Genomic DNA, 17,092 nt, shown 5'->3' with positions numbered 1-17,092 from the left:
AGTATAGATTTACTATTCATCACGAACTGCCAGGCTCTGCCTCATCTTGTAGTAGATGTCCTGATTATCTCGATGGGTTCGGGGTTCGTACCTTGCTCGCTGCCATCCCCCTTTGTCCTTCGGGAGGTCTAGCGGCGTAGAGCATCCCCAACTCTGAAGCGTTAAAATGTGCGCGAGTACTAGATTACTAGATCTATCTTAACTACTTAAAAAAAAAAAACAACTAGATCTAGAATCTAGATGATAATTTGATAACTATATCTAAATTGTGCCAGATTTTAAGCTAGAAGATAGCAACGGTAAATAAATGAGACGAAATAGGATATAACCAATTAGATATATATAATATTAATATTAAATATAATATTAAATTTAAATTTATTAAATTAATAAATCTATAAATCTCAACTTTGATCTGCTCTTTTTTTTTCTTTCGTAAGCTAGAATGCACATTTTGTATAATTCTTTGACTCCGTGTCCTAGTAACATATACAATATGGCGAAAATCGTAATCGCAGGTAGGTCTAGGCCTAGGTCTAAATCTAATTTTTACAATGAAATTAATGTCTATTCTTTCTTGTTTATATTAGAAAATGATTAACAAGCTGGAATGAAATGGATCTACTCTTCGCAGAGGTTCCCCTACATCATCTATTTATATTTACTATTCTAGTTTATTTATACTAAACTGACTAGACTAGTCACTAGACTAAGACTGTCTAGAGTGACTAGACTCTAGAGACGTAGAGACAGTAGAGTTAGAGTAGTAGTAGTAGCATATGATATTAGTAGCATAAGTTAGGCCTCTGACTTAGACTTAGTCTCAGTCTAAGTTAAGTACCAGATCTAGTAGTAGTACTACAGTAGTACTCTACTTGACTATACTTATACTAGTAGTAGACTAGAGACTCAGATTATAGTCTATGATTAGATGAGATCTAGATATAGATCTATATCATATGGTATATCTAATTAGTAAATTACAATCTAATTATTATAAATTGTTATGGAAGTATTACCATTATTATTACTAAAATAGTTTAAAAGTAAAAAAAAAATAAAGAAATGATTCTTTTGATTTCCTTAATTTGAACTGTTTGAGTAGATCACTATGTTGTACTGTTGTAGATCTAGACATTCTAGACCTATTCCAGCTTCTAATTTTTTTATTTTTTTTATAGATTGAAGAGAGTAGTCTGGGTAGAGTAGGGGGTGACACTTCAATGAAAGAAAAAAGGTTATTATTATGAATATGATGGAAAAGATACATGATACATATTGAATTTAATATACATAATCTATATTAATTATTAATATAGTATTTCCTGTAGCTACACAGCCCCAGACTAGCTGAGACCTACATATTTTGCCACATCCACGGCAAGCATATAAACTGTATTAGTATATATCCATCATAATTGGTCAATTAAGATTTTCTTTTTACTGTCGGCATCTGTCCTCAGTGGCGGATCACTTTTGACCTGCAGTGTGCTCGAACACAAGTCTTATTATTATTTATTATTATTATCATTAATATAATTTAGGCTATAATAATAGAATTAGAATTTACACAGATTGTGTAATATTATAGGCCTAATTAGTAATACCTCTTTTAAGAAAGGTTTCTGGAGAGCTTTCCTCTAGATCTTTCTATTGACTATTTAACAAAATCAGATTAACTAAACCAATGTAGGGGATTTTTCTTTTCTTTTTTTAAGGCCAATCTTTTAAGTTACTAAATCAAGACAATCTAGACTTAATGGAAGGCCAAAATTTAAGTAGATTCTAATATTTAAGTGAAACTATCATTAAAACCAACCTAGATCTATACTCTTGTAACATACTTCCACTGAAAATCTAGAGCAGATCAAAAAGGAGTAATTGCAGGAGCTAATAGTTATCTTATTGTTTTGTCTTACCATCTTATCTTATATATTACATACTTTACTTCAAAAAAGAAGATAATACTCATTTCATGTGTCAATCTACTCATGCATATCAGTCAATGACTTTAACTCTGCCAAGTCTTTTCTTGGCAACCCATTCCATTCTTTAATGCACTAGGGAAGAAGAAGCACTTGTACAAATTTGTTCAAACTTATGAAATATGAAATGTGCCTATGTTTGTGTTTTTCTGAGTATTTCATTAGGTTTTTTATTTTCTATTTGTATGTTATGGTTTAGTCTTTTATGTATTATAGCTACTTTATTTTTTATTCTTCTGTCCTGAAGTGTCTCTAAGTTTAGTGATTTTACTAATTGTGTTATTCTAATCAAATCTGAATATTCATAAATATGCATTCTCTGTTTGGGATCCCTCAACTCAAGAAAACATAAAGAAACTAGAAATACAAAATATTTGCATATTTAAATATTGGCCTAATTAATTAAAGGTTTAAAGTAGATGATTATTTAATTTGTTGATCAACTTTAAGAATATTGGTTATCTGTAGCACAGTAATGAATGCAGTAATATATATTAAGAAATGTTAAAAATAAAATATAACATTTTAATTGTAATGTTTTTATAACAATTTTAAAAATATTTCTTTTTATTTAGGTCGATCTGACTGTCCATATTTTGCTAGAGTTGAGTTACTGGGAGATCGATTGGCTAAAAACTTGAAAAAATTTAAGCTTCATAAATTGATGATCCAACCAGACAAATGGGATGTAAGATTTAGAACTAGATATGTAACTATTAAAGTTTTCAAAATTATTTATTTTTATTTTTAAATAATATTTCTGTAATGTTTGCAACCATCCTATTTAATTAAAGAGAATTTTGTGTGTTTTTAGGATCATATATTGTTCCATAGTACTTGGGAGAAAAAAATAGACAATACTTTGTGTGGTTTATGTAATATCTTAGCTTTTATTATTTTTGATACACTTATTTTTTTACATTTCTTTACTTTACTTATATATTGACGTTGCCTATAGATGACATTATTTTGTTACCAGAATAAGTATGGAAATGAATGTTTTTGATAATATAGGTTAGGATTAATTTGGACGTCTGATATATCAAATTATTCTTTTCTTGTTTTTAATGTGTAAAAAGTATTGTGTTATATATCTTTTTATTTATATATATATATATATATATATATATTTATTTCTCCATTGTGCCAGTAATGTAGAGGAAAAATCAAACCATATACTACATCATCGATATATTTGAATCATTGAAATGATCTAATTTTATGTTTTATATTTACAGAAGTTTATTGAAAATGGTATAATGAAGAAAAACCTTTTTTGTGACATTTAATTTTATATTACTTTCTACAAATATGGCATATAATAAAATTTCATATTTTCTGATGTCTTATCAGGAATGGCTTCATACCACCTGTGCTGAGAGGGGCTGGGAGTTCCATTCATCTCCCATCATATGGAGAGAGCTGATAGACAGGGGAGGCAAAGGAGTCCTCATCGGTGGTGCCAATGAATTTCAGGAGTATGTCAAGGCATACTATGATGTTGAGTCTGAAATGACAAGCTATGAAATGAGAATGGTAGCAGCTGAGAATAAAAAGACCAAAGACGAACTTGATGAAGAAGAGAAATACTTCAAATCATTAAGTAATCCTGTCAATGTCTGCATTACCAATGCTGCCAGTCCAGTATGCTACCACTTGCTACACTCAATCAGCACGGGTCAAGTCCTGGGGCCAAAAGTAGAACTTGTCATTCACCTGTTGGTCAATTCTGAGGAGGACTTGGAACAGGTAATGGGCACAGCCATGGAAGCAGAAGATTTAGCCCTAAGTTTGCTGAGAGATGTGAAAGTATTCACAGAAGCTGAGGAAGCCTTTAAGGATTGCCAGATCATCATCTTCCTTGATGAAATCCAGAGACAAGAGGATATGACTATGAGGAAATGGTACATTCAATATATGGCTTTGTTTACATTCTACGGGGAAATTATTGATAAGAAAGCTTTAAGAAACTGTAAGGTAGGCTATGTACTTTAAGATGTTAGTAACCAACCTAAGTCTAGTATTAGTATATTTATTTTTTATTCAAGAACATAGATGTGATATATCATTCTTTTTTAATAATGTTCATTGTTGTTTTGTTTGTTTTAAGTTTTGTCTCAACCCCAAAACTTCCTATTTTTGAGATTCTAATGCCGGAAGTAAAAATCTGTAAGCATTGGGTCTTTTCTGTAGTAGTGCTACTTCTATTTGACTAAAGTATTATAGATTCACCTAAGCCTAAAATGTTATAAGATATTTTTTTCTGATGCTTTCCTATATAGGCCTACACTTGCAGCTAGAGTTGAATGAAGACATGCAGGTCATTTGTAACTTAGATACATAAATGACCTACCAAATGTTTTAAAATTGAATATTAAAAAAAAAATTTTTTTACAAAATTAAGAAATTCTTCTTGGAAAAAAAAAGCATTCAATCCTTTTACTGGCCTAATGACAAGAGAAATGTGAACAGAGGTTAATCTTCAAATTGAAGAATTACTATTGGATTTTAAAATATAAATATACTCAAGGGAAGCATACAAAGTGTGTTATTAAAAAGCATAAAAAAAAATTGATGTTATTTTTGTTTTCACAACTATTACAACTTTATTACTGTGCTCAAGTAAATGCAAAAACATATTTATTTTAAAATTATGAAATTATGTTTTAGATTTAAATTTTGATGTTGTTTTTTTTTTAAAAAGGTTTTGGTTTGTGGTAATGGCCCAATCAATTTCAATGCTACCATCCTAGCGCGAAGTGCTCAGAAGATTGCTCGTCAGAATGTTGTCGCTGTGGCCTCTGTTGTTGAGAACCAGGCCAAGTCTGTTATAGGAGAAAAACTGAATGTCAACCCTGCTGGTACTTCATCATATATTATACATTACAAAGTAAATCACTGATGTTTATAATGAAATCATGAGATACAGTTAAAACTTGTATGTGTAGTAGTAATCAGATTTAGAAGACATTGTTCAGTTCTGTCTAACCTCTTAACATTGACTTGTATATAAAAAATATCACCATGAAGCAAAGCATAAAAAAGTAAAGTTGATCTTTCAAACCTTGTGATTTATAGGGCAGATAATGTAAGGGTCAACTATCTGTTTCTATGGCTGACATTTAACAAGGGTGTCATGTGGCCAGCACAAGGACCAACCACTTTACTTTCCCCTATTAATGTCAGGTACCCATTAAAGTTGGATAGACTCAGGAGCACCCTTCAAATACAGAAATTAAAAATCCCAATCTTCATTGAGACTCCTCATTACGAAAATCCAGCGCTTTAATACTCGACCACCATAGCATAACTAAGTTTATATGTGTGAAGAAACAAGTCCTTTTACGTTTAAAGGGCCTTTTAATTGTGTAAGATTTCAACATAACATATATGCACGGCAACAAACATATATACAGATACCCAACTTCACTAGCTGACTTCCTCTCTTCTTGTTTACACACTCATTACTTTCCCCAAGTCCCCTAATTCTCGATACCCAACACTTGACCGTGTGTCACGGTTGACCATACAGTAACCGTGTCACAACAATATGTTTAAAAATCATGAACATCAAATTGAGTTTCAAAGTGAAAGAGATTAGAAAAGTGGAACAGCAGATGGAGAAGTGCTATAAAACTTAAAACAAAAATATTATTCAAGCAAATTAAAAAAACTTTTTTTAAAACAAGCTTTATATTGAGTAAAGGAAAAAGGTCACCCCATTGTTTCCAAATCTCAAAATATTGTAAGGTTTTTCTACTCTTTTTCTAAATAAAACAAAATTAATTGATAATTACTAGTGAGTTTTAACTAATATGTTTGATTGATTGATTGATTCACGTGTTGTTTTCAAAAATGAATAATTGTGCAGTTTCAACTTGATCCATGAATAGGGCAACTCCTTCTTCCCTAGTGCTATTAGAGCATGGAATGGGTTGCCTGAGCTAGCCAGGAAAACCAGTGACTTGGCAGAATTTAAGTCATTGGTTAATATGCATGACTAAATGCATGACGCGTAGGATGTAATCATCTTCTTTTTTGAAGTAACGTCTTTATTACATAAGATAAGATAGGAAGTGGAAGAAAACATGTGTAAAATAATCCACAATGACAGAGTGAGTTGATATAAGCTTTGTAAAAATACATAAGGGAAACAGTTTTTAATATTTGATGTGCTTCTATTAAGCCTTATGTTTAATTTTGTTAGATATCCTTGTAGTGTACACATTACTTATTCAGTTAACAAAACAAGTTAATAAATGTTATCATTTACATCTTAAGAAAAAAATACTCAACCATCGTTGTATTCACTCGTCTTCTTTTCACTGTCTTTAACCTTCTTTTCTTTCATGTTACCTCTCCCCCTCTTTTTGTTTTCACTCCATCTCATTCTCATTATAAATTCATCTCTAGAGTAGGCCTAATTCCTACCAAAGTAATGAAATTGGTTTACCTACCTTTGGATTCTCTCCCCTCTATCTATCAAATTACATCAACCCTGATTGCTAAATATTCAGAAACACAAAGATTCCTTGTTCCATATGATAGGGCTAATGTATACAAATGCTCCTTCTTCCCTAGTGCTATTAGCCAGAAAAACCAATGACTAGGCAGAATTTAAATAATTGATTAACATGCATGACTAGTTTAACCTAGGAACACACATAGGATATGTATTTTTTTTTTTTTAAATAGCATCTACATTTTATAATTAAGTTAAGATAACTATTGATACACTAAGGAAGTTAAATTTAATACTAAATCCGCTATGGCTTAACAAAGAATTCAGAGGACCTAACAGAGTGACTAATACTATACTGACTATACTGTTTATTGAAATTAAAATAATTCCCTAATAACTAGTTTTCATTCACTGTACTTTTATCATTTTTCCTCCCCACTACCAATATTTTTTTTTACTTAAATTTAAATGTTTTGTGTATTAGTATTTAATTAGGCACATTTTATTTCATTTAAGTTGATGACTCTATCACTTCAAAATGATAATTTTTTCAATAAACTTGATGACCAGGTGTAGTGAATCTTCTGGTCTGGGGAAATATAAATGCCAAGCGGCATCTGGATGTCAGCAAATGTCAAGTCCATGGCTATGATGGTGCCATCACAGGACCTAGTTGGTAATTTTTATTAATATTTATAAAATAGTGTGTTTCTTTTCTGTGCTCTTAGCAGATAAAACTTTGTCACTCTGTGCAGACTAATTAAAGCTGTCTTTTTAAAAGCACTAGGCTTCTGAACCAAGAAGTCCTGGGCTCAAATCTCAGTGAAGACTGGTATTTTTAATTTGGGAATTTTTATAACACACATCCAACTTTAATTAGTATCTGACTTTAATTGGCTACGTAAAGGTTGTTGGTCATTGTGCTGGCGACATGACACCCTCATTAACCATCAGCCATAGAATCAGATAACCTTTACATCATCAGCCATGTAGATCTCAAGTTCTGATAGAGGTACATTTAAAAAAAAAAGTATTTAATTTTAATATATAATTTTGTTTTAGTTGAATGAAATGGTAAGATTAATTTGAAAATGATACAGCTATGTAAAAATCAATCATTTAATATTTTGAAATCTATGAACTTTTTTTCATTGATGAGTTCATTTAGGGCACCTTCTCTCTACCAATCTATCTTCAGGTTATAATAGTCAATCAGATCATATTTGTATGTAAAATTGGCTGTTTTTAATTAATAGCACTAGTGCCTTTCACAGACACTTCAAACTTAGCCCACATGCAGTGTATCTTATACTCATCTCATTTCGTCTCTGCTTGTGGTCCAGCCTAGGGCATAGGTCACCAGCCAGCTTCCTCCAGGCATCTCAGTTCTGGGTGAGTCTCTCCAACTATCCCCATGTCTTGCCCATCTGCTTGGCATTTCTTTCCAAACTGTGGTGCCATGTATTTCTGGGCCATCCCCTCTTTCTTTTTCATCAGAGGTTCCAGGTGAAGCCTTGTAACATTAGATGCAGGCTTTCAAAGGGTGTGACCTATCCATCTCCAGCATATGGTTGGTAGCCCTATGCCCAATACTACTCCTTTTTCATACAGGCTTGATCAGGAATTCAAAACAATTTACATGTTTTAATACATTTAGGTATTCTGTCAACGCAATTGAAATGTTACATGACAACAAATGGTTGTCTTCGGAATTTCCAGCTTTGGTCAGTGCACGTCATTTAAAGGTAATAATTTATTCATCTGTAAAAAATAAATATTTTTTACTAGTTTTCTAAGAAATGAAATATTTTATTTTCTCAATAAGAAAACTAGTTGCAATTAATATATAATTACAAAATAGATTAAGAATAAGAATTATCATAAAAAAAAAGAACTAGTCTACAGCCTACAATCCCATTTTAGTTTATTTGAGTTCTATCTATTATTGTTCCATTATAATTCAATGATTGGCACTTCCATCATCCAGGGAGCTGAGGGCTCTACACTTGTATTTTGTATGCCTCTTCAAGTAACTGATAAGCCCCAGAATGTTTGGCTGAACACTGTTCAAACTTATCCTGCTGGAGCTTGTGTGTATTGTCATGACTTTCTGTTATGATGTTTTTCTCTGCCAAAGCTGTTTATTGTCGTCAGGCATTTTTGTGCCAGTTCTCACAGAAACAAGATGTTCTACCAGGGTACAGAGCTATTGTTATGAACCAGGGAAAATAATTTGAGATATAGGTCTCCTAATTGTTACAAATGATTCATTTCATAGGTATGATCCTCAAAAAGTCATTCCAGAGGAATGGTTTTTGAAAAATCATTCCAGAAGCTTGATCCTTGAAAGTTTGATAAATGCTTTCATTTATAGTGGAGTTCTACCATTCAATGGCTTATTTAAAATATATGTAATTTTCTTTTTAAAAGCTTTTCAAAATTTTTCTTTGAAATGCTATGAAGAAAAAATTTAATTTTTAATCATGTTTAAAATCAATTAATGTAGCTTCTTATGCAATAGAACTATTTATTATTTTAAATTAAATTTGTATATGTTGTTTCAATTTCTTATATTTCTTCCCAGGTTTCCCGGGTGATGGGCAGAAGTACCAGTCTAAGTACTGCCAACTCTATCTCAACACTCTTAAAACTCTGGTTTCGGGGATCGCCTCATGGACAAATATTTTCTCTTGCTGTATATTCTGAAGGTAAAGTAGTTTATAATTGTAAAATGTTTGTTTATGAAAATGTTTGTATGTAAAATATTTTACATGTTTCAAATGTTCCTTCAGAGTTGAAGATAATTTACTTCCTAGTCCAAACCTCCTGTAGGTGATTTTTTTTTTGATTTTTGATTTGAGGCACATCGGCACAATTTAGGCCATGTCGTGCCTGCAGTCCCTTAAGGATCCCTCTCTCTCTAAACAACAAGGGCCAGATTCTATACAGTCATATCATTAAAATCAAGGTCTATTCACAGTTAAAATAGTAAAGGTAGTAAAAATTTAAATATTTGGTAAAAATCTAATGTAAATAGATGACAGGGGATGGAAGCAGGCATGGTATGAACTGGGACCATCAAGAATTTGAACGGCTGTTCAGCGCGCATACCGCATGACCAGGCAGCCATCTATTTGAGATTACCGAAGGGGTTATTATTTTCCTTGTATTCTGGAAGTCAAACATCTTATAAGAACACCAGAGAGAAAAATATTTCTTTTTTCTGTATATATTTCTTAAGCTCTGAGCTCTGCAAATATTGAGAAGCAATATAACTGTTTTTAGTGATCCCCTATATATATATATATATATATATATATATATATATATATATATATATATATATATATATATATATATATATATTGTAATGGATGCATGTGTAAATCAGATGTACATGAAATATTTCTAAGGCTATTTATATATACTACATGCATGAGTACCTTGTATGATGTATTACAATTGCGAGCTCTTCGAGCAAGCTAATCCGTCACAAGAATGAATAAACAGGTACCAACAGGAACAAAGACTAAATGACCAAGTTGACTCAAGATGAAACTTTAAATAACTTTTAATACAGTGTTCTGTTGTCACAGATTAATAATAAATTACTGTAGACGTTACTAATTAATAATGATAATAACGAGACTATAACTAACTTTTATTTCCGTCCGATTCTTTGCTTTCGCATAAAACATAAACAACAAACAATGACGTAATATCTTCTAATATTAGCACATCCTTCCTTTTGAAGCTATTATCACATCCTTCCTTTTAAAGTTCTTAATACTTATATTTACAAGGAATTTTGACAACTCGACCACTTCTGGTTGTCTTGACCGGCACAGCAAGTTCTCTAGATGTTGGTTTATAATTGTCTGTTTCGTTTGTTCTAACAGTTTGCTGTTCATTGTCTTCGTCTGTGTCATAGTACCCAAAGATGTCTTCTTCGTAGCTCTTGTTTAAAAACCGTTGATTTCGTCTGTATGTTTTCCCATCATTTGTCTTTATGATGTAAGATCTGGGTGATGGATGTTTCTTAATGACGACTGCTTTCTGCCATGTTTTGTCCTAGACGAACTCTCACCTTCTCCCCGACAGAGTAGTCTTTAGGTAACCTTGCTTTTGAATCATATTTCACTTTGCTTTTCCTCTTTCGTTCGTTGAGTAATGTCTCTGCATTTTCAGCTACCGATGGTTTCAATAGTTTGGGATCAGTCGGAATGATGTCCCTGAGTCTTCTACTCATCAGCAGTTGTGATGGCGAATAAAGCAGTCCGCTTATCAGAGTATTTCTATACTCGAGCATAGCGAGATATGGATCTTTCCCACTTTTGTATGCTTTGTTAAATATCTGCTTTACAATACCAACATACACCTCACTTTGTCCATTTGATTGAGGGTACATTTGTGCAAGTGCTAGTACCATTAAAGCATAGAAGAAGTTGCCTGTATCAGCATGTTGAACTAGTGACTTAGCAGAGTAAGACTAAGACTGCTTTATTGATCCTTATGGAAATTTGTTGTGATTACAAGGACTCCTTTCTCATATAAATACCACACTAAAAAAACATTCACATAAAGAGAACAGACACAACATAGAGAGTTCATTGAGTGACTAGACACAGATATCTTGGTCCTTTTAATTTTTCTTGATCAACAAGTGGCATTGATCAATATAGTCTGATCAAGTAAGGTACAAACGAGTTTTTGTACTGCTCGATTCTAGGCTTGATAAATAGAAGTCGCCCACTTCAAGATTACTTGACATAAATGTGATGGAGCGGGTGGCTGTTGTTTTCCAATATTTTTCCAATTCTTCTGAGACATTTTTGTTTGAAAAGTTCATTTAAATATGGCAGTGTTGTGTGTGTGATTTTAGATGCTTTTTTAATAATGTTGTCTAAGCGGCGCAACAGTTTAGATGAAATGTTGCCTTGCCAACAAGTTATTTAAGGTAGTTTAAGCCTCTCATCAACATGCATGACTAGATGAACACCTGAATTGTTTTAGGGCATAAATTATCTTCTCTTTTGAAGGAAAGTCTTTATATATATATATATTATAAGATAAGATTGTTTTCTGCTTCTATCAGGATGGTATGGAGTTCCAGAAGGGATATTCTTCTCCTTTCCTGTGACCATGGATCCTAAAGGCTACTGGCATGTTGTGCAGGATGTTTTCTTGACACCAGAGACAAAGCTGAATATTAAGAGCAGTATTGAAGTATGTGAATATTGGATATAAATATGAACTAATGTCAATTTAGTTAACCGAAAACATTTTTTTACCCATTTTCAATTAGTTAAAATGATATAAATAGTCAGATTGTAAAACACATTCCCCTTTATATTGATTTTTTACTTGCTAATCTAGTGATATATATATATATATATTTATATTATATTTTATTATATTTTATATTATATTATATTATATTATATTATATTATATTATATTATATTATATTATATTATATTATATTATATTATATTATATTATATTATATTATATTATATTATATTATATTATATTATATTATATTATATTATATTATATTATATATTGTATTGTATCATATCATATCATATCATTTATTTTTTTATTTATTGAGAAGTTATTATTATTAAACATCAAGTTGTAAGTTTTGTGAAATATTGCAAACATTTTTATAGACATACTCTTAAACCTTTTTTATCTAACTATTAATTTCTTACTTTATCATTTGTTTCACCAGGACCTACAGTATGAGCTTGGAATAATCAGAGAAGATAACCAACCATCAAAAGGCAAAATCAGCATTTACTAAATTATAAAACTTAATAACTTGTTTTATGATCTACATTGAAAGATACAAACGTCTTATAAATAGTTAAATAAGATATTAAGATATTCATATTACTTATGATAAATAAATATCCTAGTGTGGCATCAATGAATTGAAAAAAAAAAGATATAATATGTTGTTGAATAAATTAATATTAATATTTTTGTCAATTTAATTTGAGCTTCAGTTTGAATGTAAGTAACTTTTTTTTTTCGTTTATCAGTTTCATTTTTCTTTTGAACTATGTTTTTCAGTTGTTCAGTTGTGTCAAATCTTTTTATTTAGCTGTTAAGCAGTGTGTTTTTAAACTGCTGAGTAGAGTTGTGTTCTATTTTTAGCTATTTACATTCTATTAATAGAGAGAGTGTAGTTTTCAAGAGAGTTTATTTTTCCAAGGTATCAAAAAAGGCTAGAAAAAGGCTTTGATGCGCAACTAAGAAGTCCTGTGTTGTTTTTCTAGTAGAGGTTTAGAACCAAAGCTTTAATACTTTGGTTGTTTGGGATGAGATTGTGCTTTTTCTGTTTGCCAGTTTTTATACATATTTGGTAGCTGATAAAGGGAAGGATTACAGGCACAACATGGCCTAAATTGTGCCGATGTGCCAAAAACTCAAAGCATGAGAAAAAGCGTTTTTGTATTTTTGCTTTTATATAGCACATAATTCATGCTAAAGTAAATGCACTAAAGTATGCACACACAAAAAAGCTTAAAATGACTTTTATTAAGTACATCTTTCATTCCTAAGCTTACTGATTGTTCTCTGGTCCAATGTTTTCTGTGGATATATGGGGGGTGAATATCTAGGAGTTTTTCTGTGCTGCCTAGAATATAAGTGCTCATCAAACATAGCTCAGCTTGAGTCAGGTTCCAATTCAAAATTCCTGGTCCAGATCAAGATTTGAACTGGAGCCCCCATGTAAGGTAACAGTTAAAAACATTGGGCTGCATGTGTTTACTAAGTGCCCATAATAGTTCCACCTTCGTGATCGAAAATGAGCACATTTCTTATATCCTATAAACTCAAAGTTGAACTGTAAAGCCCAACCCTCCCTTTAATATATATACGTGGCATGGGTAGGTTTGGTCAGTTTGCAGACAGGCCTGCTTCTTCTCTCAGCTTTCATGCTGGCCACTCTTCTTGCTTCAAATCTCAGGAACTCACAGCTTCACGCCATGAGGAGCAATAGAGAGCTAGTGTTTCCCAGTAATGAATGTCAATATCAGACTGAGCAATTAAAATCTTAAACAGAAAGAGAATGTATTTTCTGTAGGTTTTCTAAGTGTTCAAATGCTTAAGTTTAAACAGTTGAAATAATTTCTTCATGTTCTTTCATGCAATCAATTTTTTTTCGAATCGTTATAAGTTCATCTAAATCTAACCATTTATGTGAAGCTTCAGTCAGTTCACTGCCTCATGACATTTTCACTTTTGAATAACACTTTCTAATAATACCTAAAAGTGCTGTGTATTTGATTAAGATACCTAAAATTAGTGTTAAAAGACTGCTTTATTGATCTTTATTAGAAATTGGTTGTGATTACAAGACTCATTGTATTCAATTAAAAATAAGTACAAATATATGGTAGGAATGTTGAGAAAACACTAAATTCAAACCAAATTGACACGCAGTATACTTTGTTATATGGTTCTCTTTATTTCTTTCTCAGACGAGGGCACAGACACTTCCCAAACCAGTGAGCCAGAATCACCAGAGAATAACCAGGATGAACCACCAGCCATCAATGAAATTGAAACAGAAAGAACTATTGACTCAACACAATCACTGGATGAAGGAAACTCGTTAAATGAAATATCAACAGTGTTTGTAGAAAATTTTTCAACTTTAGAGGTGACAGGTGATGAAGAGAAGCCACCCGAGGTATTGGAAACTGTGAGTGAAGAAAATCCTGCAGATTTGTTGACCACTGAAAATACATCTTAGGATACTTTAGGCTAAATTGTACATTATTCTATACTTTCCATGTATGAAACTTGCTAGTGTTGTTGCAAGGACATGTATTATGGAGAAAGAAAACTGCAGTAAATCATTTCCTATCCATCTTCTCATGATTGTCTTTATAAATTGTTTACATTTTTAAAAAGTTACAAATTGTGATTTTACCATCACTAAAGAGATACAAGACACAAAAAGCAAAGACAATCAGACACAAGCACTCTTTTGTTCCCCAGGCAATCAAATCATTAAATAGAAACAATCTGATATAAACTTTTCACATGTAAATTATGAGTGAGTCTAGTGTGAATGTACATTTTGGTTTTTTATAGTTATAATGTTTTTTGTTTGGTGTAATGAACAAATTGTAAGACAAATTTCCTTATGGACAATAAAGATTATTATTATTGTACAGAGCATAAGTTTTGATTCTGTGATATTATAATTTCTTGTCACTTTTATTCTCTTTACATTTTGCAATTAATTTTAAGCTGAACAATTTTTGACATTTTTATTTTTTGAATGTATAGAGAAAATTCATAAAAATTGACATTAAAAAACAAAACAAAAAATTTTTACCTGCGTAATAAATTAAAACTTTTTTTAAACAATTCAGCCTATTGACAACATAATTATCATCTAATTTTATTAATGGTATAAAAAAATAGAAACATGTATGCTGTGATGATCTACTGCTCTGTTTGTCAACTTTACAAAACATTTTGTTAGTAAATGAAAATATTTTTTTTACAGCTCAACTTTTGTTTACAATACTTGTTTTCATGTGTCTAAAAATAAATACTATTGGTCCAATTTGCTTAATTTTTAAGCTTTTGTTATTTAATTGTCTCTTTTGTTTAGTCTAACATTTTCTTAACTATAGATTGGCATTACATAGTGCTCATCATGTGCCTCCTGTGATAGTCACTGCTCAACTAACCATCTTAAGTTTTAGAACAACCAGCCATACACTAAAGGTAAACAAAAACACTTTGTTGTTAGTCATGTTTGTTTTATATAACCATAACAACAGTTTCTGTAAGTCACAATGTATCAAATGTTACATTTACATAAAACATTACATTTTACTTGATGAACCAGAGTTGTCCTGCACTGAAGGAGGACTACTAGCTTGTAATCAAATTTTATATTCTGTAGCTGGTTACATGTATTGCTATAGCCCAGTGTTTCCCAAACTTTTTTCCTTAACAAAACACTTAGCACATTCTGAGCACTGGTACTAAGCACAACACTTTGCTTATTTTTTTAGAGAAGTTAATTCACGTGGTGGTCTACTAGTTAATTATTCCAGTAGTTGGTGGAATGCCTAATTAGACCTCACAGAACAATAGGGTTCAGCAGAACACAGTTTGGGAAACACTGCTCTAGCCTGCTCCTGCGCTTAGATCAAAATGTTAAGCTAATAGCTGAAACAATGTATGATCCAAACTTAACATACAAAATGGCAGAACAAGTTTTAATATTTTTTATGGGAGGGCTAGTCTTAAGTGGGTTGTATGGCCATGACCGCTGGGTAAAAACAATTGTGGGACTAGTGAACAATCACATCAAATAGATTCATCTTTGCAAGATCTGGGTTTGAGTGGTCCATTCACCTCAGCCAATCTAGCTGCTAGGCATAGTTGTCGAGTTTATGCCTTAGTTGGCGCTGTCCCTTACAGAGCAATATTTGATCCACCATTTTGAAATATGTGTTCCTAGTGCTGCCGTTGCAATCTAAAATGTATTCATCATTCATGAGGCTATAAAATTAATAACTGCTCTTACTGACAGGTGACAAGGTGGGAGAGGCGTACATAGAAGAACCTTTTAGATATTGGGACTAGCAGCTTTGTATTCCCTCCTTTTAGTTCAAATCAAAAAGTTGGTTCCAAATGTAATAAGTAGCATTGCTTTGGCTCAGACATCAAGAGCCAGAGAAAAACCATGAAATTTAGCTTTAGAATACAATTCTCAAACAATTCACTATAAACTATTACATTAGAGTTTAAACAAATAAAGCAGCCAACAACACAGCAAATAATGAGCAAGTTGTCCATCTACAGGTGGGTTAATAACATCAACATATGAAAAGGACCATGTATATAGAAAAAAAACAATTTAAATGAGTGAAAAAAGCTTGGTCCAATATACAATGAGCATTATTTGAAAAAGTCTTCACAGAGTATTTCAACACATTCACTTCATTTGTGTGAGTGAAAGTTTCTTTTGATTATGTTAGGAACACGAAAAAAAGTAAAATGTGTCAAAGTTCTTTGCAATATATTTGACTACATGAGAACAGACACAAAATAATGGCTTTGTACATAATACAATGTAGATATTTACTACTACGTTCACTAAGTGTGTTTTTGTTAAATACAATAACACCAGAGAAGTACATCTAGCTGTCCAGTACTTGGGAGTGTGTGCAAGAGAATACAAAATTAAGAATCTTGGGAGTGTGTGCAAGAGAATACAAAACTAAGAATCTTGGGAGTGTATGCAAGAAAATACAAAACTAAGAATCTTGGGAGTGTATGCAGAGAATACAAAACTAAGAATCTTGGGAGTGTATGCAAGAGAATACAAAACTAAGAATCGTGGGAGTGTATGCAAGAAAATAATAAAATTAAGAATCTTGGTAGTGTATGCAAGAGAATACAAAACTAAGAATCTTGGGAGTGTATGCAAGAAAATACAAAACAAGAATGAGGTCAACAAGCAATTAGGTTAAATGACAATGTTAACTTTTTTTCTCATATATTACATTGTAACATCTAAAACAATAACACTGGCCCTTATTTTGTAAATATAACATTTTTTTAAAAATCAACATAAATCTATGAAATTTAACATGGC

At 31.7% G+C, this 17,092-nt stretch overlaps 1 protein-coding gene across 1 annotated transcript; it reads left to right on the top strand.

The window, feature by feature from the left end:
- The first annotated feature begins 463 nt into the window (after positions 1-463).
- Positions 464-15,052, top strand: LOC106071519 (putative malate dehydrogenase 1B). Its single transcript, XM_013231645.2, has 10 exons — positions 464-518; positions 2,561-2,673; positions 3,339-3,962; positions 4,690-4,846; positions 7,018-7,123; positions 8,105-8,192; positions 9,032-9,155; positions 11,543-11,673; positions 12,185-12,236; positions 13,944-15,052. The coding sequence occupies exons 1-10, from the start codon at positions 497-499 to the stop codon at positions 14,216-14,218; spliced, it is 1,692 nt and encodes a 563-aa protein (XP_013087099.2). The 5' UTR covers positions 464-496; the 3' UTR covers positions 14,219-15,052.
- Positions 15,053-17,092: the final 2,040 nt, after the last annotated feature.

Source organism: Biomphalaria glabrata, chromosome 11 (assembly GCF_947242115.1).
Source record: "Biomphalaria glabrata chromosome 11, xgBioGlab47.1, whole genome shotgun sequence".
Taxonomy (NCBI): Eukaryota; Metazoa; Mollusca; class Gastropoda; family Planorbidae; genus Biomphalaria; species Biomphalaria glabrata.
The sequence above is the reverse complement of the archived record's forward strand: the minus strand, read 5'-3'. Positions and strand labels throughout refer to the sequence as shown.

What these genes read in the sequence shown, in the direction of transcription:
- LOC106071519 (XM_013231645.2), top strand. Translation starts at nt 497, where the DNA reads ATGGCGAAAATCGTAATCGCAG. An exon ending in AAGCTTTAAGAAACTGTAAG is followed by an intron (nt 3,963 to 4,689) that starts GTAGGCTATGTA and finishes TTTTTTAAAAAG; the next exon opens with GTTTTGGTTTGTGGTAATGG. An exon ending in TCAGTGCACGTCATTTAAAG is followed by an intron (nt 8,193 to 9,031) that starts GTAATAATTTAT and finishes ATTTCTTCCCAG; the next exon opens with GTTTCCCGGGTGATGGGCAG.